This window comes from Rhodnius prolixus, unplaced genomic scaffold, assembly GCF_049639745.1.
Source record: "Rhodnius prolixus isolate KJV_2025 unplaced genomic scaffold, Rpr scaffold_1, whole genome shotgun sequence".
NCBI lineage: Eukaryota > Metazoa > Arthropoda > Insecta > Hemiptera > Reduviidae > Rhodnius > Rhodnius prolixus.
The window spans coordinates 66,179,157-66,197,027 of record NW_027411581.1 but is presented as its reverse complement, the minus strand read 5'-3'; the positions used below and the strand labels follow the sequence as shown (position 1 = coordinate 66,197,027).

Below are 17,871 nucleotides of genomic sequence, written 5' to 3'. Positions count from 1 at the left end.
CTTCTTTCTAAGAAGACATAATAATGGAATTTTAATTTAAAATTTGACTAAAAATAGTATTTTTAAATGTCTCTCTGTGACTTCTCCTCATAAGTGGGAAGTCGTCCAGAGATTTTCAGTTTTCACTGGAATACGAGAAAATGCAGGTTGATGATAAGCATCATCTAACTATAAAACGGAAAATCGCGAAAAGCATCAAATACTCGTAGGCTAAACCGGAAATTCCGCAGTACAGAGCTGATTTTTTTTTTTTTTTTTTTAAGATTTCCTTTAAAACGCCCTCTGATTTTCTTTAAACTGTTTATTACACTCGTTTACAAATGCTTTAGAAAAGTGTCATTTTCCCGATAAGATTTTCAGATTTAGTGCAAACTCTAAACTGTAATTGACTGTCGACAACCGTTTTCCCAAATTATTTCAGCATTTACTTTCTTTTCAATTTAAGTTATTTCCGTTAAGATAATTTGGCCGCACACGTATTGACTTAGATGATTTCAATAGTAATTGCCTATTTTTGGCTTAACGTCCAACTACCAAATTAGGTGTCGTGGACAGAGGCGACTAGCAAACATACTTTACTGTAAATTTCTTTTATTAACCATTAAATAAAATCCAAGGCCTAGACCAGGGGAATCGAACCCACTAAACCAACAATACATCTTAGCATTGCGGGTCTAGTATCTTAACCACTCGGCTACCGTGACGCCTGGATGATTTCAATAATTCATCGTTAAACTGTACAACTCGTGACATGGGGAACCCTTGATATTGGACTTGGGACGAAATATAGCGACGGAAGGAACTTAGCCCATTAGAATTTAAGATAATTGCAATCAGAGAAAGTCGCCAGCGTTCATGAGACACGGCAACAACATCATTAGATCATTTCCACCGGAAGAAAACTTTCAATCTGTGTGTGTGAACAGTTTTGCTTGCTTGGAAACCGCACACAACTCCCACACCTCACTACCAGCCTACTTCCGGTCGGATTCTCATAGAAAACAAAGAACAAAAGCTAATAATAAAATTGTGAAGGAGCACCGCCTGCAGCGTCTTTCCCAGGATTAGAAAACACACAAAAACAATGCTTAATTGAGAAAATAATAGGGAAAAATTGTGAGAACAAGAGAGCAGCGAGGGTCGTTGAGCCGGGAGCGGTTCTCCGCTTTGGGAAGAACGCTAAGTTTGTGTAGAACGACTGCTGGAATTGATATGACCTCCACTCTTTAACAAGCAACACAGAGAGCAATGGATCTAATCTAGCCGAAACATTCTATCAACACTGCAAAGAATAACAGCTTGCAATATAATCTTGAATAAGTGAATTATCATTGTCTCGTTAAAAAAATTAATTTAAAATTGATTGAAGTTAATTTTCCCTTTTTAAAATTTTGATGTACATATACACATTCTTAGACAGAAGCCAAAGCACAGAAAGTAAAAAAAAAACACTTTTTCTGATTCAAAATAGAAAATCTACAGGTTACAACATGTTCTCTTACGAGGAATATTAGAAACTCCCAAGTATACACAATTGAAGCAGGTGGAAACATGACGATTGTAGTGTTTTTAACCCGTCAAGATACTCTAGAAAGACATGTTCGTTATCGAGCTATAAAGAAAAAAAAAAAACGGCGACTTACATTTCGAGGGCACTGAATCACTGAATAAGCCTAAGTCAGGATCTCAGTAAATGCCAAAAAGGTAAAATGGAGTCTACCCATCCAGCGGCTGTTTTGGTTTTGGCGGTAAAAAGAGAAATTAATAATTAAAATACGAACTGAGATAACCTCCTTCTGTAAATCCTGCAAATGGAATGCAAAGGTGTGGGCAGATTGTAACGACTCAGTCTGAACAGTCTAAAGTAGCCTTGAGCGACATCAGGCGGTACCTGTACCCTTGCGGACCTGCACCATTAACTCCTACACCACAATACGTACGTACACACAACTCGCGCGTGTGCCAATACAAGGTAAAAAAATAAAAACGGTAAATGATAGAAACAACAACCATCGTCTTTAACCACACAAACCAAAATCACTAAATACAACTAAACAAAAGCAAAAATTAATACAAACTGTGGTAAAAGTTTGTGATATAACATCAACCAATACACCTTGTTTTGAATAACAAACTCATGGTATTAAACTTATAAACTCTTCCTTTTCATACAAAAGGAATACATCGATAGTTCAAGTTTTCGTTATTAATTTTTATTGAAAATAAGTTAAAGTAGGTTAGTTCACGAAAAGTAACATCTAGGATAGCAATACGTCTAAAGTAATTTGACCCAATACAGTGTCAAATAAGTTGTTAAGTGAACGGTTCAGTGAATCTGAAATTTCGATAGTTTTGACCTTTTTATTTTTTTATTAATCAATACTATCGATTGAAATTCGATTTGTTGTCCATTGACCTTAGTCACGAAGCTTGAAATAATAATAGTTTTTTTTTCCAACAACAAAATGAAGTAAACTGACCCTACACAGTGTCGTGAGTTATTCAAATAAGTTGTTAAGTGAACGGTTCAGTGAATCTGAAATTTCGATAGTTTTGACGGCTTTTTTTTTTTATTATTAATCAATACTATCGATTGAAATTCGATTTTGTTGTCAATGAACTTAGTCACGCATCTTAAAATTATAATAGTTTGGTTTTTTTTTCAACAACAAAATGAAGTAAACTGACCCCACACAGTGTCTGAGTTGTTAAGTGAACGGTTCAGTGAATCAGAAATTTCGATAGTTTTTACCTTTTTTTTATTTTATTAATCAATACTATCGATTGAAATTCGATTTGTTGTCAATGAACTCAGTAACGCAGCTTAAAATATCTTAAGCACACCATTCTCCGTAAAATTAACTCTGTCTGAACAGAACAAAGGAAGACTCTATGCATATTCTGTGACAAAACATTTAAACGACCGTTGGAATAAAAAAAAAATTACATTCAAGGGAGGGGCGAATCCGAACTTTTGGGATAGAATATTTTTCTTTAGTAATACTATAATTTTCAGTAATTTAGGCAAAAATTATTGAAGATGTTACATCTATTTCTGTTTCAATGGAATTGTAACCGGTGAGTATTAAATATTTTGAGAGATTTTTTAAAAAAACAGCTGTTTTGATTTTCTAAAACAGGCAAATTTTTTTTTTTTTTAAAGGCTCTTTTGGGAAGGGGCGAAGTTAAGCTTTTCTTTAAAGTATCATTTAAATTTAAATGTAATGGCCTCACTGCCATTATAATACGAACAGAATTTCAATAAAAATCGAAATGCGGAAATGCTTATTCCCTACAAATTGTTTCATTATGTTAATAGTATTCGAAGATAGACGCGTGAATGTTTACGCCAATTTTTATTTTTATTTATATATATATTTTTTTTTTTTAAACAAAGTTTAGGCAAAAATTAAATAATTAAAATTAAGTTGTTTTCTTTGTTGTAAAAGGAAACACGAACATTAACTTCAAACATAACCTTCAAAATACAAAAGTTGGTAAGCTAAAAAAAAAGACCAGCTGTTGGTAGGAGTGAATGTTAAAGGTCTTTTGCGCTTCAGTTCTATAATACACAAATAAATATACAATAATAAAGTTATAAAATAATCAATAAAGGATACAAAAAAAAAAGAAAAGATTATTTTGTTTAAGCAAAATTCATTATTAATGCAACTGTTTTTGAATTAAATGATTCATTGAAAATAATTGTGAGTTGGAAATGAAAATCTGATTCTAATAATCTCGTCATTCTAATTGGCCTGAATCACTATTCCAAATGGTGGATGCTATACATGAAAGTGGCCAAGACTCATGGGGAACAAGAAATTCTCTTGTTAAACGTTAATTCGTCATCAGCTCTAAGCTAGACATTAAAAATAAATAAAAACAACTTTTAAAAGCCATAATTAGATCAGTCTGGACGAGAACGGACTAAAACTCTGGATGGACTAGATATCCGGTACACGCTAAACTGAAATTAACTCTGTCTAAACGAAATTCTATGCGATAACACACAATATCCTTTACTACGTTTTCAAACACGCCTTAAGTCGCCATTGGCCACAGGAAAAGGTAACCTCTCAAAACCTCGTATTTTTATGGTAGAATACTCGTAAACGTCCCACGTTTTTACGCGTTAAAATGAAAATTAAAACTACCAGTAATTTGCAAAACATTTTTTTAGCTTTTTTTTTTTGGCATTGGCTTTCGCCACACAGCCAGCATCGTCTGGGTCAGTGATGGCGAACCTATGACCCCCGCAAGCTTTTTCACTGACCCACAATTGCTAGGCAACCATTTGTTTGTTTACGCGGGTTGATTTAGATTTTCTAATTGTGGTGGATAATTTATATTCTATCTGTATTTTTTTCAATCACACATTGACACAAAAGCAATTTAAATGCTATCTATAACCTTTTTAGTTTGATAATTACAGTTCTTAAAACGCAAATGACGACAAATGCTTTTGTAGCATTAGAAATAAAGCAAAAGTTGTTTACAAAATATCAAATAAAATGTATAATTTTACTCATATTTTGTTTGTTAAAAAAAAATTGACAACCCAAAGCAAATAACCATATTTAGATTTTTCTTCAGATAAAACACACTTTTGTTCAGGTTTTGTTCAGATATGTTTGTAAAAAGAGACTTCGATAGCCACTTGTTTCGTCCCCGTTTTACCCGTTAAGCTGCCAACTGAATTTTAAATATGTTTAGTTTTGAAAATATTCAGTTTAACAAAATTTGTCCCACGTTTCAAAACGGTTCACCATCCCTGGTCTAGGTGCTTATCACTAGAATATCACTCACTCTTACTTATAAATACATTCGCTTCACACATTCCTCCCTCTACTATGTACAAATATTTACACACAAACTTACAACTAATGGATGGATCAGTACTCTATATATTCCTGCCATCCTTACAGCTTAACCGAAATTAAAATCACGTACTAATCATTTTCTTCCAATCATTCTAATCGGCTAGAATTTGCAAAGACATGCGAACAAATGTAAAGGGTAAAGAGGTTCAATTGTAAAAGACCTCCTTCCCACCACCATGAGTGGGCTCGAAGAATAAGATTTTTTTGGGATTGGTATCCTATGACAGCTCTGGAATTTCAAATCCAATGCAACCCCCTACCGAGAGGGGGGAAGTAATTTGGCTGAACACTGTATGAGTGTTCTGAAGATCAATCAGCTGCCCGAGAGGCCGCAGGGAGCGCTAATATCGCTACACACACAGAGACACATGTTACCACCACCTGTTGGTGTCATGAATCACCGGGTAATACCTTATACAGTCAGCACCTGAACTAACAAGACAAATTACTGGGCTGAATAATCCAATCTCTAACATCTTAATAAAGATTTTTTTTTGTGGTCAGTTAAACCCCTTAAGGCGGGGGCACCTCTAAATAAAATTAAATTTTAAATGGAATACACCATTGAAATGTCGTTGCCCCCCTCGTTTAATTCAGAACATTAAATAAAAAACATAATTTCATTTTTAACATGAAACACATTGAATAGAATACGGATGTGTGGTTATTATTTACGATTCTTGTCTCTTTCTTGTTAATGCCTGTACTATTCAGTTTTTACTATAAGAGATTATAATTTATGCCGTCGAAAGATGTTTTATAATCAAAAAAATAGAAAAGAAATCACAGCACTTGATTCTAATTAAATTTAATAGAACAATAAGCACAGGTTGCCCAAACTGTAACTTGCGAAAAAATAACCTTCCCAATCCCCTGGATTTGTTATGATGTGCCTTAGGCCCCTACCTTGATTGTCCCACAGCTGTTGCTCCACCTCGTCCAGAACCCGATCCACCGTCTCCAGCACCTTACTGAACGCCTCCTTATCCTTGATGGTCGCTTCCAGCTTCTCCAGAAACTCTATCTTTAACTTTAAAGTTTCCCCAGCTTCATGACCTTTCTCTAACAATGTCTTCAATTTGGCCAGTGATTTTGCTGTTACGGCTGTTTTAACACAAGAAAAAAAGAAAAAAAACATAACAACTCTAATTATTTACTATAATGTGGTAAGAGATTATTATTTTTGGGAGGTCTCAGTTAATTACAACCTTGCAAATCAGTACAACAACCAGCCAGGTACTAAACATTCAGGGGACTTCAAGGATTCTACGTTTGAAGATCATTTCAATGGAAATCGAGCTTTGCGACTGGCACACTTTTAAGAGGCTGTAACATATGAAGTGGCGATCAATGGCAATAAAGTTGATCAAGAACTTAGCCTCCGAATAACCAAAAGTGTCGCGCAAACGTCTCTTGTCTCTGACACTGGCCTGCCTATAGACAGAATAGGTTCAAGGAAGAATCTACTAGGATAGGGTCAACAAATCTAGAACCCCTGTGCAGATGATCTCAGCTTGAAGATGATTAACACACCTAGAATATGCCGCAGGCAGTATCCAGGCTTCAGAAGGTTTATTTGAGGCCTAATTCGTTCGCCTTCTCATTATTCTTAAGCTGTGAAACTTAGGATAAAGTGTGCACATTGAAGCGGCCAAGTTAAGCTTGGTAGGAAATGAAGTCTTGATTGCCCCTAGCAGTCCGATTACTCAAACCTCCTCCTACCGTAAAGATATGGGCAAAGGACTTCGTGGTAAGTTTGGTGGCCATCAAAGTACTTGAACTTATCTCATTAAAATCTAATAAAACTTTCACAATAACTTACTTTTCATATGCCTTCGAACTGGATATATAAATGGCAATTTCGGACTTCTAACGAATTCCGTATGATAGAACGATCCTATGGTGATGACGTCAGCTGGTAGTTCGTGGATAATCGTGTGGAAATGGTTGTGTTTTTCGATGATGTCAGCGCTTTCATCTGTCGGAATCAATCTGGCGTGCGACTCTGAAATGGTAAAATATTCTACAATATACTAAGGCAGCACTTTTTAACCAGTTAAACGCGGAATTTAGTTTAAAAAACCTCCCACAGTGTGCGAAATTAAAATCAGTATCAATGACGTGTATATGACGTCGAACGCAGGGCACAAAACAACAAAAAGTTTAAAATAGTCGTAATAGTCACTGCAAGCTCTGGGGCTTGAAATTACAGACAGAGCATTCTGTGCTCATTCAAAATCTTGCACCACTTCACATATGCATTGCTCCTAGTTAACCAGGGACGCCAAGAGCTTTTGAATTCTGTGCAAAATGAAATCATGCTCGTACTGAGTTCTGAACCTCTAACTAAAAGGTAAAAACGGCATTGCACAAGGGTTGAGAGCTTCTATTTGTGTGAGTTAATTCCCCAATCTCTAATGCAGAGACCAACCACTTATCATTTGGCTGACTCCCTCCGCCACCCTCCGTATAAAACACTTGGCAGTTCTATTGGTAAGATAAAGGAAACATCCCACCAAATAATATTCTTATTGCATTTTGTTAAAATTTCTATTTATTCTATTATAATTTTTTTATACTTATTGGCAATTTTATATTTTTCACGAGTATACACGTCGAACGCAACGTAATAGAGATTTGGTTTGACATGTATGTATACTCGTCAAACACACTTAGCAGGTTAAATATGCAAGCTGATTGGGCAAAATCGTAAAATACTTACGAAAAAATAAAATAAATAATCTAAAAACTGGTAAAAAGTTTTTAGAAACAGTCTGAAATGATTGCTCTAGGATTAAGAGTTACCCCAACATTCAGGGGAAACTAAATATCGAAAAGAAATCGGATCAACCAGAATGATATTTTTATGTCTAAACGATTTGACATATCTAGCATTTCCAATAATCGTGGTTTTATTTTACGAAACAATTTTTTTTTCTACGTTTTTCCAGCAATTTTCCAAGTAATCGTAAAAGAATTTCATTTGAAATAGAACATAACTTATATTAGGACAAAACGCTTCAAACAGAATTTTTTTTTTATCACAGATTATCGATTTTTAACGTATCGACTATACGCTCCCTCGTATTACAGAGAACATACATAATATCTAAGTCCAAATTGAATTACCTAAACGCCTTAAGAGAAAGTGTTCACATCGAATTGTTTGTAAATTATGAGGAAAACGAGATAATAAAATTTTTAAAATATATATCAAGCTTTATATGAAATGTGTAAAAACTGTAGAAAACATAACTTCATAAAGGAAAAGTTTTGTAAAGTTATCGATTACTAGTTTTGCGAAATAGTAGTTACAATAGCGTCGGCGATGTGAAGTGGAATTTTGTCTGAGAAGAACCCCTCTCCCGATTTGTAAAACGACTTGCATGTTTACAATTATACTTTCTCCATTTAAATGTGATTAAAATCCGGTAGAAATTATTTTTCCATAATTATGCACTACTAATTATCTAAATTAACAATCAAAAAATTAATTAATTCTTTCAGAAATATTATTTATAAAGAAACTAATTACCTAAGATGCCATTTTATTGCCACGCTAGAGGACATCCCACTTTCGACGCTGCTAGATTTGTATTACTGTTGTTTTATTTAGTTACACGAGTGATCTTTGTCTACTGCTACAATCGATTAACTTGTACGTATACATTATTTAAATCGCCACCAAAATAAAATGTATAGGATGTTTGGTTAAAATACGCCAGGCTTCAAATTATTCAGATTCATTTCAAAGCAACAAACATTACAAATGAATACAAGTATGAAAATGAAGGTTACACCAGGCCAGCTGCATCAGTTCACAAATCGTTTATAGAAAAGTTTAAAAAAAAGGGATTTTTTTTTTTTTTTAAGGTGGCACTATCTCACAATTTTAACAACTCACGTAATCCTACTTATTATTTTAGAATAAATATTTTATCCCACTATCTCGATTAAGTAACTTTAATAGAATTTTCCAGTAAAATGCAAATAAAACTTTTATTACCATACGTGAGTTTACAAAACTACAATAAAAAAGAGTAAAATAAAACATTAAAAGCAAATCTCAAAAATGGACACTTCGAGTTGAGGCAGGTTACTGTTAGGTTATATGACAGTACATACTTAAAAGAAATATTATGCAGATCTGAGAATTCGGGCTACAATATTCTCACCCATTTAAACACTCGTAAGCGTTTTTTCTATAAACCTCTTTTTTTTTTGGACCACTAAATTGATGTTTTTGGTGAAAATTCGATGTTTAAATTTGTGATGACCGCAATTCTTTCCTTACATAGCATCAGAGAGAAAGAGAGAACAAAATCTCCTAACTAAACTTCGGTAATTCTGCTAATTTATCAACCAGAATACGGAAAACAAAGATATGTAAATAAGATAGTTTATGGTAAGTTATTTTTGAAGCAAGGACAACTAACTGTTGTAAAGTTTTTATCAAATTGTCAACTATAGTGATGAAATCTAAAAGTTAACAACTTATCAACCACATTGTAACCAACTCATATTTATTTATGAACATGGACTGAATCAAGCGCGGAGCACGACTGTTCGTGACAGTTCGCTACTTACTTCCTTATTTTAAAATGTTACACTTCCGCCCAATAAACTATTTTACGTTTAAATTAAAGGCTGCTCATGTTGTTTTACTTGCCTCGATTACACAATCGTTTACTATAAAGTTTGTTTTGGCTTAGGTTGTGATTTAACCCTTCATCGGGCGCAATAGGTTTTGTAACACCATAGGGCGCAACTAATCTGTGAGATTAATGACCAAATAGGTATTAATTTCATCAAAAATGTTTTGGAAACGCATTGAAAAATGTCAGTTTCATGTTTTTCTTTAAAAAAAAAAAAAAAAAAAAAAAAAAACCTCGTAAAGTGGAACAGAACATTAATGTGAATAGAAAAAATCACAGTCATCCCTAATTTTGAGGTGCACATTTTTGTGAATGAATGTGTGAGGTGGTTTATTAGCATTATCCAAGCAAATTAGTTTTTCAGCACTGATGCCCGCCTATGTTCAGAAGAGCGAAAGAATGACCATGAACCATCTCCGAACGTTTCTGTCGGACGTTCTGTCACCAACTATACCCGGCAAACGCCATAAAATATTATGGCTCCCTCGTAACACTAGAAGTAGGTATTTTTTATCCGACAATTTGGTTACTTTATCCTGTACATACGCACTCAAAATCATCCGCATCATGATCTTCTAAAAAGAAGCTTGTTTAGTGTCCGAATCCTCTTCTCTTTCTTCTATTCAATATTATTCAACAAAAGACACTCGTTGCAAAAATAGTCAATATGTACAAAACTATCTTTTAAATGAAAATAATGTACTTTGTAACAGTTTTTTGATAAGAAAACTTGAAAAAATTTCAATACCCAAAGAATAAGACCACTATCGGGCACAACTAATCTGACAGCATATACTCGTAACACCACATAACTCACGAGTAAAACGCCGCCGTTTGGTTGGAAGAAGGTAAAAGAGGAAGCTACTGAGGGCCACGGCTCATTCTAAGGAATACCTGAGTTGCTATCAATAAGAAAATGCCCTCTTCATCTCACAGATTAAATGCGCCCGATTGAAGGTTAAGTTTAGGTTGTGTTTATGAACATTTGAACTGGGTTTGAAGGTTTTAAACAAAGATAGTTTAACAGCTGTTAAAGTGGTTTAGACTGGAAACCAAATGTTTATGGCCAATTTTAGTGGTTGTTGAGTTGGCTTAAATTGGATAAAAATTGTCAGCATTACTTTTATGAGTTTATGATCTCTAATCTGAATTTTTCATTCAGTACCAAAGTCAATCTATTCTTAAGTGTCTGCTAAAAATGTAAGAATTTGATCAAATGCGATTTGCAGTTTACGTACTGTACATATAAGACTGTAATTGTAGTTATTTTATTCTTGACAACACCTGATATTTAACTAGATTTTTTTTTATTTTTAATCTAAAGCACAACAACTGCTGAAGTTCATGAACAATTCGTTACCCAAAAGAAGTAAAACGAATGTAAGTGCATATACTCGTATCTGAGCAGGTATACCTAGATGGAGATGCGCGCTCTATCTACACACAGTTCTTTCAACTATAAATGTCAATATGGGCACTTTCCAACATGTCTCCTCTGTTATTATTCTATTTCTTTTACTGCATTGCCTTTCGAAAATTTTATTTCCATTCTCTTTAAGAACCTTTGAAATTAGAAACCTTTTACTTATTCTTGCAACCCTTTCAAGAGTCAATAAATCTGCAGAAAGAATGGTAAAAAAAAAGTACTTATTTTAAGAAAACATTCAAATCGTTACTTACTTTTAAATGTTATTTTCTGTAGTGTACTAAATATATATTAAGTTTATATTAAGGAAAAAACTTTATATTTCTGTTTGATACTGTAATTATTAGATTCATGGAGAAGTAAATACGTAATTCGGATTTATGAATATGTTCACATTAAAGTAAGAACGGATTAAGTGATGATCTTTGTGAGAAATGAATTTGAAAAGGAATTTTACTCTATAACATGCGAATGGACAGGACAGCCTTGACTTATATTCATAGTATGTATTATAAAGAGACCCTTTGAGGGAGGAGTTTGCCCATGGTTAGAGCATTGGATTCCCAAACAGGGTTCGATTCCAACTGAACATTTTCTCATTCTAGAAGGCTATTAAAGCTTACTGCCTTGACAAAGGCTTAAGCCTGTAACGAGAGGACACTGTCTCAGAGGCCGGCAATGCACAGAAAAAAGGTCTGCAAACGCCTGTGACCACACAGATGTTAAGCATCTTAAATGTAAACAATCTTTCTAACATTCCTGAAAACATTTTTATTAAAATCTTTTTTTGTTCTGTAATGAATCAATTTTTGTTTACAATTAATGTCTTTATTTAAATAAACACAAACTATAGTCTAAAAACTAATTCGTCACATCTCTATGCAATACTAAAAAAACTTTTCCAAAAAACCCAAAAATATTTTTAAATATCATAAATTAAATATCTACCTCCAGTATATTTATCTTCAAGATAATTGATAATCCTTAATGAATCTGGCACAATATTCTCACCATCTTGTATGACTGGCACTTCACCACGGGGATTGATTTTCAGAAACCAGTCTTGATATTGTTCCCCATTAGCAATATTTACTAAATGTGTTCTATATTTTAATCCTTTTTCAATAAGTGCCATTAGTACCTGTAAGAAGAAGATTCTGGCTAGAAAATCAAAGATATGCTCTTCAAACAAGAACAAAACAAAAATCTAAACTATCCTTATAATTTTATGCTAGAAAACACCACTCAGTCTGTTCAATATGTTTGTCCTATATACTAAGCTAATCCTGCAGATGATAATATAGATCAAACATTAATAGTTGGTTTGAGCACCACACTACATTTTATTAATTTCTTTTATTAGTAGTTTTTAACAGAAAATTAGGATAGATGTTCACAAATCTCTTTGTTAAATTAGTCACTGACAATATAATTATATCTAAACACAAATGGACAACATATGACTGCTCAGATTCAATAAATAACGTTTTAAATCTCCTTTTTATAACACTTATTTCTCTACTAAATAATAATGAATGTTTTTTGGATAGCAATGTAATATCTTTGTCTTTATATAGTATATGAATTGTAGAAATTGATTAAGTTGAGTAAAAAAGATCACTGCTTTAAATAAAATAAATTTGACGGTTGAGTTTATTTATTGGAAGATGCACCATACATCAATGCAAGTCTCAAATTCTAATCTCCAGAGTAGTAGAAGAAAAGGCAGTTTATCGAAGATTTGTGTTATGTGAGGAAAGTGGCCAATCTTTCACAGAGACAGAGCTAGTTGAGAGAAATAGAATTGGATAATTCTAGACAAAAGAGAAAGATAATAACTCCAAGACTTGTAATTTTCTTAGAAATCCTAGCCAGCTTTACTGGCAATTCCCTAAAAGTGATGAGTACGCCTGTCTTGGAACTAGTAAAAGTGCCCAAAAATCAAACCTGAAAGTATGGTTTCTAGGAGAAAAGTTAATCTTAAGTTCCTCATAATATCTGCTTGATCCAATTTTAAATGTTAGCTTTGCCATAATAATCATGGACTACCCAAACAGGTATGAGAACCATCTTTGGATTAAGCTTGGACCAGAGTTCTTGTTCAAAACTCTCTTTTTCGATCAATCTCATCATAATCATCGACTACACCCAGACAGGTAGGAGAACCCTCTTTGGATTGAGCTTGGACCAGAGTTCTTGTACCAAAACTCTCCTTTTCGATCAATCTCATCATAATCATCGACTACCCAAACAGGTATGAGAACCATCTTTGGATTAAGCTTGGACCAGAGTTCTTGTACCAAAACTCTCCTTTTCGATCAATCTCATCATAATCATCGACTACACCCAGACAGGTAGGAGAACCCTCTTTGGATTGAGCTTGGACCAGAGTTCTTGTACCAAAACTCTCCTTTTCGATCAATCTCATCATAATCATCTACTACCCAAACAGGTATGAGAACCATCTTTGGATTAAGCTTGGACCAGAGTTCTTGTACCAAAACTCTCCTTTTCGATTAATCTCATCATAATCATCGACTACCCAAACAGGTATGAGAACCATCTTTGGATTAAGCTTGGACCAGAGTTCTTGTACCAAAACTCTCCTTTTCGATCAATCTCATCATAATCATCGACTACACCCAGACAGGTAGGAGAACCCTCTTTGGATTAAGCTTGGACCAGAGTTCTTGTTCAAAACTCTCTTTTTGATCAATCAAAGCCCATTTTTGCTGAACGCCTTTCTGATTTCTTTCCTCATCTTATGTTTAAGTTTAAGGAGTCAAAGTTCAAGATTTAGAGGTGTAGGAAACATTTGGTAACTACTGTAGACCTTTACTGCATCTTCGCCTGCAAGCTGTCCTTCTTTTTTTCCCCCTTATGTCCTGGAACAGAACTTTGTTTTGTGTTTGTTAATTTATTCTCCGAATCTTCTTGTACCATAAAATCCACAGTATTCAATCGCTAAAGGTCACGAAGAATAAATGTTGATTCTCAACAGTAAAAGAAACTTTATAACCTTCCATTTATTGCAGCACCACATACAACGAAATCCAAGGCAAGGCTAAAGAAGTACTATTTGGACTAAAAAGTAAAAAAAGCGATAGCTGACTTATAAATAGGTTAAAAAAATAAATCGAGGATGGAACATCGTACCGACAATGCGGACAATCAAATATGAAATATATTGTGAGTTCACAATTAAAATCCTCGATTTCAAGTAAACTCTCACAAAGCAAAGCAAAAATTATTCACAAAAGAACTCACCTCGTAATAGTATGGAACAGCAGAGTTATTTTTTATAAATAAAAAAAATCCACATTCACTACACCAATCTGATGAAAGCAAATCTTCTGAGATAGGTGAAAAAGAAATGAAATCAGGGCACAATTAAAAGAAAATAAACACTTCTTTTTTTTTGCAGGTAAATAGATTCTGTGTATTTCATAGTTCATAGATAGTAAATAGTAAAGAATAGTATAAAAATAGGATGAATAGTATGGAGAGAATTCAAAAGTTAGGGAATCACTTCTTTAGAAATAGTCTTACGTTGAATTTTATAGATACCTGGTTCGATTTTCGGTGAACAAAATTGAAAGTTCTTGAAAAGATGGAAATAAATTGACAACTGCCAAGTTAAACTAATAGTTTGGGTGAAGTGTGGCTTAACCTCTGAAGTTGAGCTTTAAAATAATGTAATTTTACTGAAAATTAATTTGTAATTACTACTAAAAATCTTGTCTACATATGGATTTTTCTTTAAAAAAATTCGTTTTAATATCATTTCAACTATTTTATGGTCTTCTGAAAATTTAGCATTTTTTTTTTTCTACCAACCTGTAAACATTTGTTTTTTTAATCAAGAATTAATGTTTTTCTTTTAGAAATCAATCAGTTTCCATTCGCACTGATCCTTCATTGAATGACTTGGTACTTCTATTCATGCAACCAGGGTAACGAAGTATGATACAAGGTATGATACCAATAAAATAATTATAGTTAACTTCTGCTTCTAAGAAATACTTCATTTTTATTCTAAATCCAAAAGTAATCTAATAAAAACAATGATTTGTTGAAGGACAAAAAAAAATCTTAAATAGAAATTTGGAATATAATTAAAAAAAAAAAGCTTCTTTAAAATACAATAATATATAATTTCTGGAAATATTTACCAAAAATTAATCAGATAACCATAATAAAAGCGATTCTTGCTAAAAATTAATTATAAAAAAAAAAGGTCGTCTTCTCAGAATTAATTAATATTGTTTACCCTTTTTGCCTAAGAATAGTTTAGTTAAGTACACACTCTAAAGTATCTTTACTTGAAATTTATATTTTAATCGCAAATTATCAGGGTCTCTGCAAAGCGATCCAACTGTATAAATGTTTAAATTTTCAAATTGACCGAGCGAATTGGTGAAAAAAAAAAATATAAATAATACAAATAATTATAAATAATAACAAAAATTTAATATTTGTTTCTTTTCTTAAGAGAATCTTTAATTCAAATGCGAATACAGTGAGTGAAATGATAAGAATTACTTTGCTTGGTTGGGGCATATTTTATTATCGGTTGTAAATAATTAATATTCATTAATTTTTACAAAAAAATAATTCATAAAAAGTTCAACAACTTAATGTTACTTAAGCAAAGTTTACGTTTAGCCAATAGAGAAGAGATTAAAAATACTGTGATGTTAGAAACACTGTAAGGTAATACATTGGAAAATTAAGCATTAATTCACAAAAGAAAAGATTCACAACAAATTTATTATATTATAAAATTTGGGTGGTTATAAACAATAATGCTATAAAATTCCAAATATTCCCAAGCAATGCCTTGTTTATTAATGCAGTCATGTTAGTAAGTAGATACGAGATAATAAAGAATTTTAAAGTACCATTAATGTCTCAATCCACAGCTATATGCCACTGTTTTCTTCCAGTTCTTTTTAAGATAATCGTGTGTGTGTGAAGAAGCGTAGGATGGGCAAACCAGATAACTTTTTTCCATGTTTATTCATCCAATTCTTGCGCGATTACTGCACACTGGTCGATGTAAGTGAAAAGACCGTGTAGACGTTTCTTAATCTTTTTCTGATCGTCCAAAGCACATCCTAGTAAGGCCGATTCAAAAGCCTTATCGCAAGGCACTTCAGGCTGTGAAGAACAAGCAGCAATGAAAGAACGACATTTTGAACGAGTATTTGTTGGATCAGTTTTGAAGGACACAACAAGTCCGTCAATATAACGATTCACCTGGAACAGCGCCTCTTCTTGTTGTTCATCTCGATCAGTTCTTACTAATATTTCAACTGTCATACATCTTGTTGTTACTCTTTCTAAATATTTTAGTATGTCCTCCTTGTCGGTTACCTGCAGTTCATTAAACAGTTCTGAATTTCTAATAGAATCAAGTGTGGTGAATAATGAATCTCTTCTCTCTTCCAGCACTAGTGTTTCTTTTCGTAGCCTCTCAACATGAGCTTCAACTTGATCTAATAGGCTAAGTAGTTTATCCTTGGGTGGCCGTTCAATACCATCTGTACTATCATCAACCAAGGGAACTCCATCATAATCCATATTCACTTTTTACACACTTGTAACTCTTAATCGCCGAAAAAAAATAAAAATTGGAAGTAACGGTTTAGGTTATACTAGAGTAGCAACCTACGCCATGTTTATAATCTACTTACAATTAATAATTGAGTCATCATATGCAGCCCCACCAATTAAAGCATCAGTATAATAATTAATACTACTTTTATTTTTTACATCAAATAAAAGTTAAATTAATACATTTTAATTAAAAACACTGAGTTGAATAAAATATCAAGGGCAGCATTCAACTACATACCTTTGATAGGCGACCTTGAAACACGAGGTCACTTGGTCATTTTAACATAATCATCCGATTGTCATGTTGCCAAGCAACCAAATTTATATTTGATATTTAAAAACCAAAAAAATGTACCTACTGGGAAAATTGTTTAGTTTTTAAGCTATTTAAAAGAAATGTGTATCTGTTTCACAACAATAATATCTCTGATAACTGTATCAGGGCAATCGTGAAATGTGGTAAAATCTTAGAAAATGTCATATTTTTGAGCCTTTTATTTGTTTTTAATCAAAACATTAGAAATGAAATGAATAAACAGTAAAAAAAGACTAAGTTTTGTTTATATCTAACTACGGTATGGTACAATATAAACCACCAAAACTTCGCTGATCTACCAACTGAAAAGAGATCTCAATTCATTAGAAAAGCAATTAGACACACAAATAATGAGATGGTGAACCTTTTTTTAAGGTTACCAGTTATAAAATTAAATGCATTGCTCTATTTTTGACTGTTTATAGAAAGGATTCAGTGTTGACCTAATTTTATCGTACTAATTTTGATTTTACACTTGGATTAGAGAAAGTCTCTACAATAGAATAGAAAAATGGTTATAGTTAAGTATTTTTTTTTTTTTAAATTTTACAGCTCACCTTTTGCGAATAGAAGGAGTAGTTATGCAAATATAAAAGTATTTCATTTGATTTGAGTGCAGGTTCGTGAGGTGCCTCTCCACTCGCCATGTTAGTTGGACTGGCTGGCCAAGGAGGAAGTGGCCCGCTAGTTTCCAAGCTGTCTGTCTGGTGCCTACTTCAAGCGGCCTCTACATTTGTAACAATATTATTGCATAATTATTTACATTAAACAATATCTTGAAATAGTTCTGCAGATAATCATTGACACGCTAGCTGTGATTGATAGTACCTAATATGTTTGTAAATTAACATAATTGACTCGATGAAAAAAAGTTGTTTAATGTTTGAGCTGGCAGTTAAATTTTTTGAAACTTAAAATTTGTGTGTTTTTATTATCATTATTATTGATGGCGCGTCTTGAGTTGATTGGTGC

The 17,871-nt window shown here is 33.1% G+C and overlaps 2 protein-coding genes across 4 annotated transcripts in view; both read right to left on the bottom strand.

Moving 5' to 3' along the window:
• LOC141446194 (GAS2-like protein pickled eggs) overlaps positions 1-17,612 on the bottom strand; it is a 41,759-nt gene extending 24,147 nt beyond the window's left edge. Inside the window, exons 1-4 of one of the 3 annotated variants that reach the window (XM_074112681.1) lie at positions 17,457-17,612; positions 11,913-12,105; positions 6,706-6,888; positions 5,790-5,987 (exon numbers count right to left, since the gene is read on the bottom strand). In XM_074112681.1, the coding sequence (XP_073968782.1) occupies positions 5,790-5,987; positions 6,706-6,888; positions 11,913-12,105; positions 17,457-17,546 (664 nt within the window). In that variant the 5' untranslated portion in view covers positions 17,547-17,612. Of the gene's footprint in view, positions 1-5,789; positions 5,988-6,705; positions 6,889-11,912; positions 12,106-15,865; positions 15,946-16,821; positions 17,375-17,456 lie in introns of those variants that run through there. The other 2 variants (XM_074112684.1, XM_074112682.1) reach the window with 2 other exon arrangements.
• LOC141446201 (BAG family molecular chaperone regulator 2) lies at positions 15,921-16,809 on the bottom strand. Its single transcript, XM_074112699.1, has one exon. The coding sequence runs from the start codon at positions 16,545-16,547 to the stop codon at positions 15,981-15,983; it is 567 nt and encodes a 188-aa protein (XP_073968800.1). The 5' UTR covers positions 16,548-16,809; the 3' UTR covers positions 15,921-15,980.
• Positions 17,613-17,871: the final 259 nt, after the last annotated feature.

Coding starts and splice junctions, on each gene's coding strand:
- LOC141446201 (XM_074112699.1), bottom strand. CDS start 16,547: ATGGATTATGATGGAGTTCCCTTGGTTGATGATAGTACAGATGGTATT.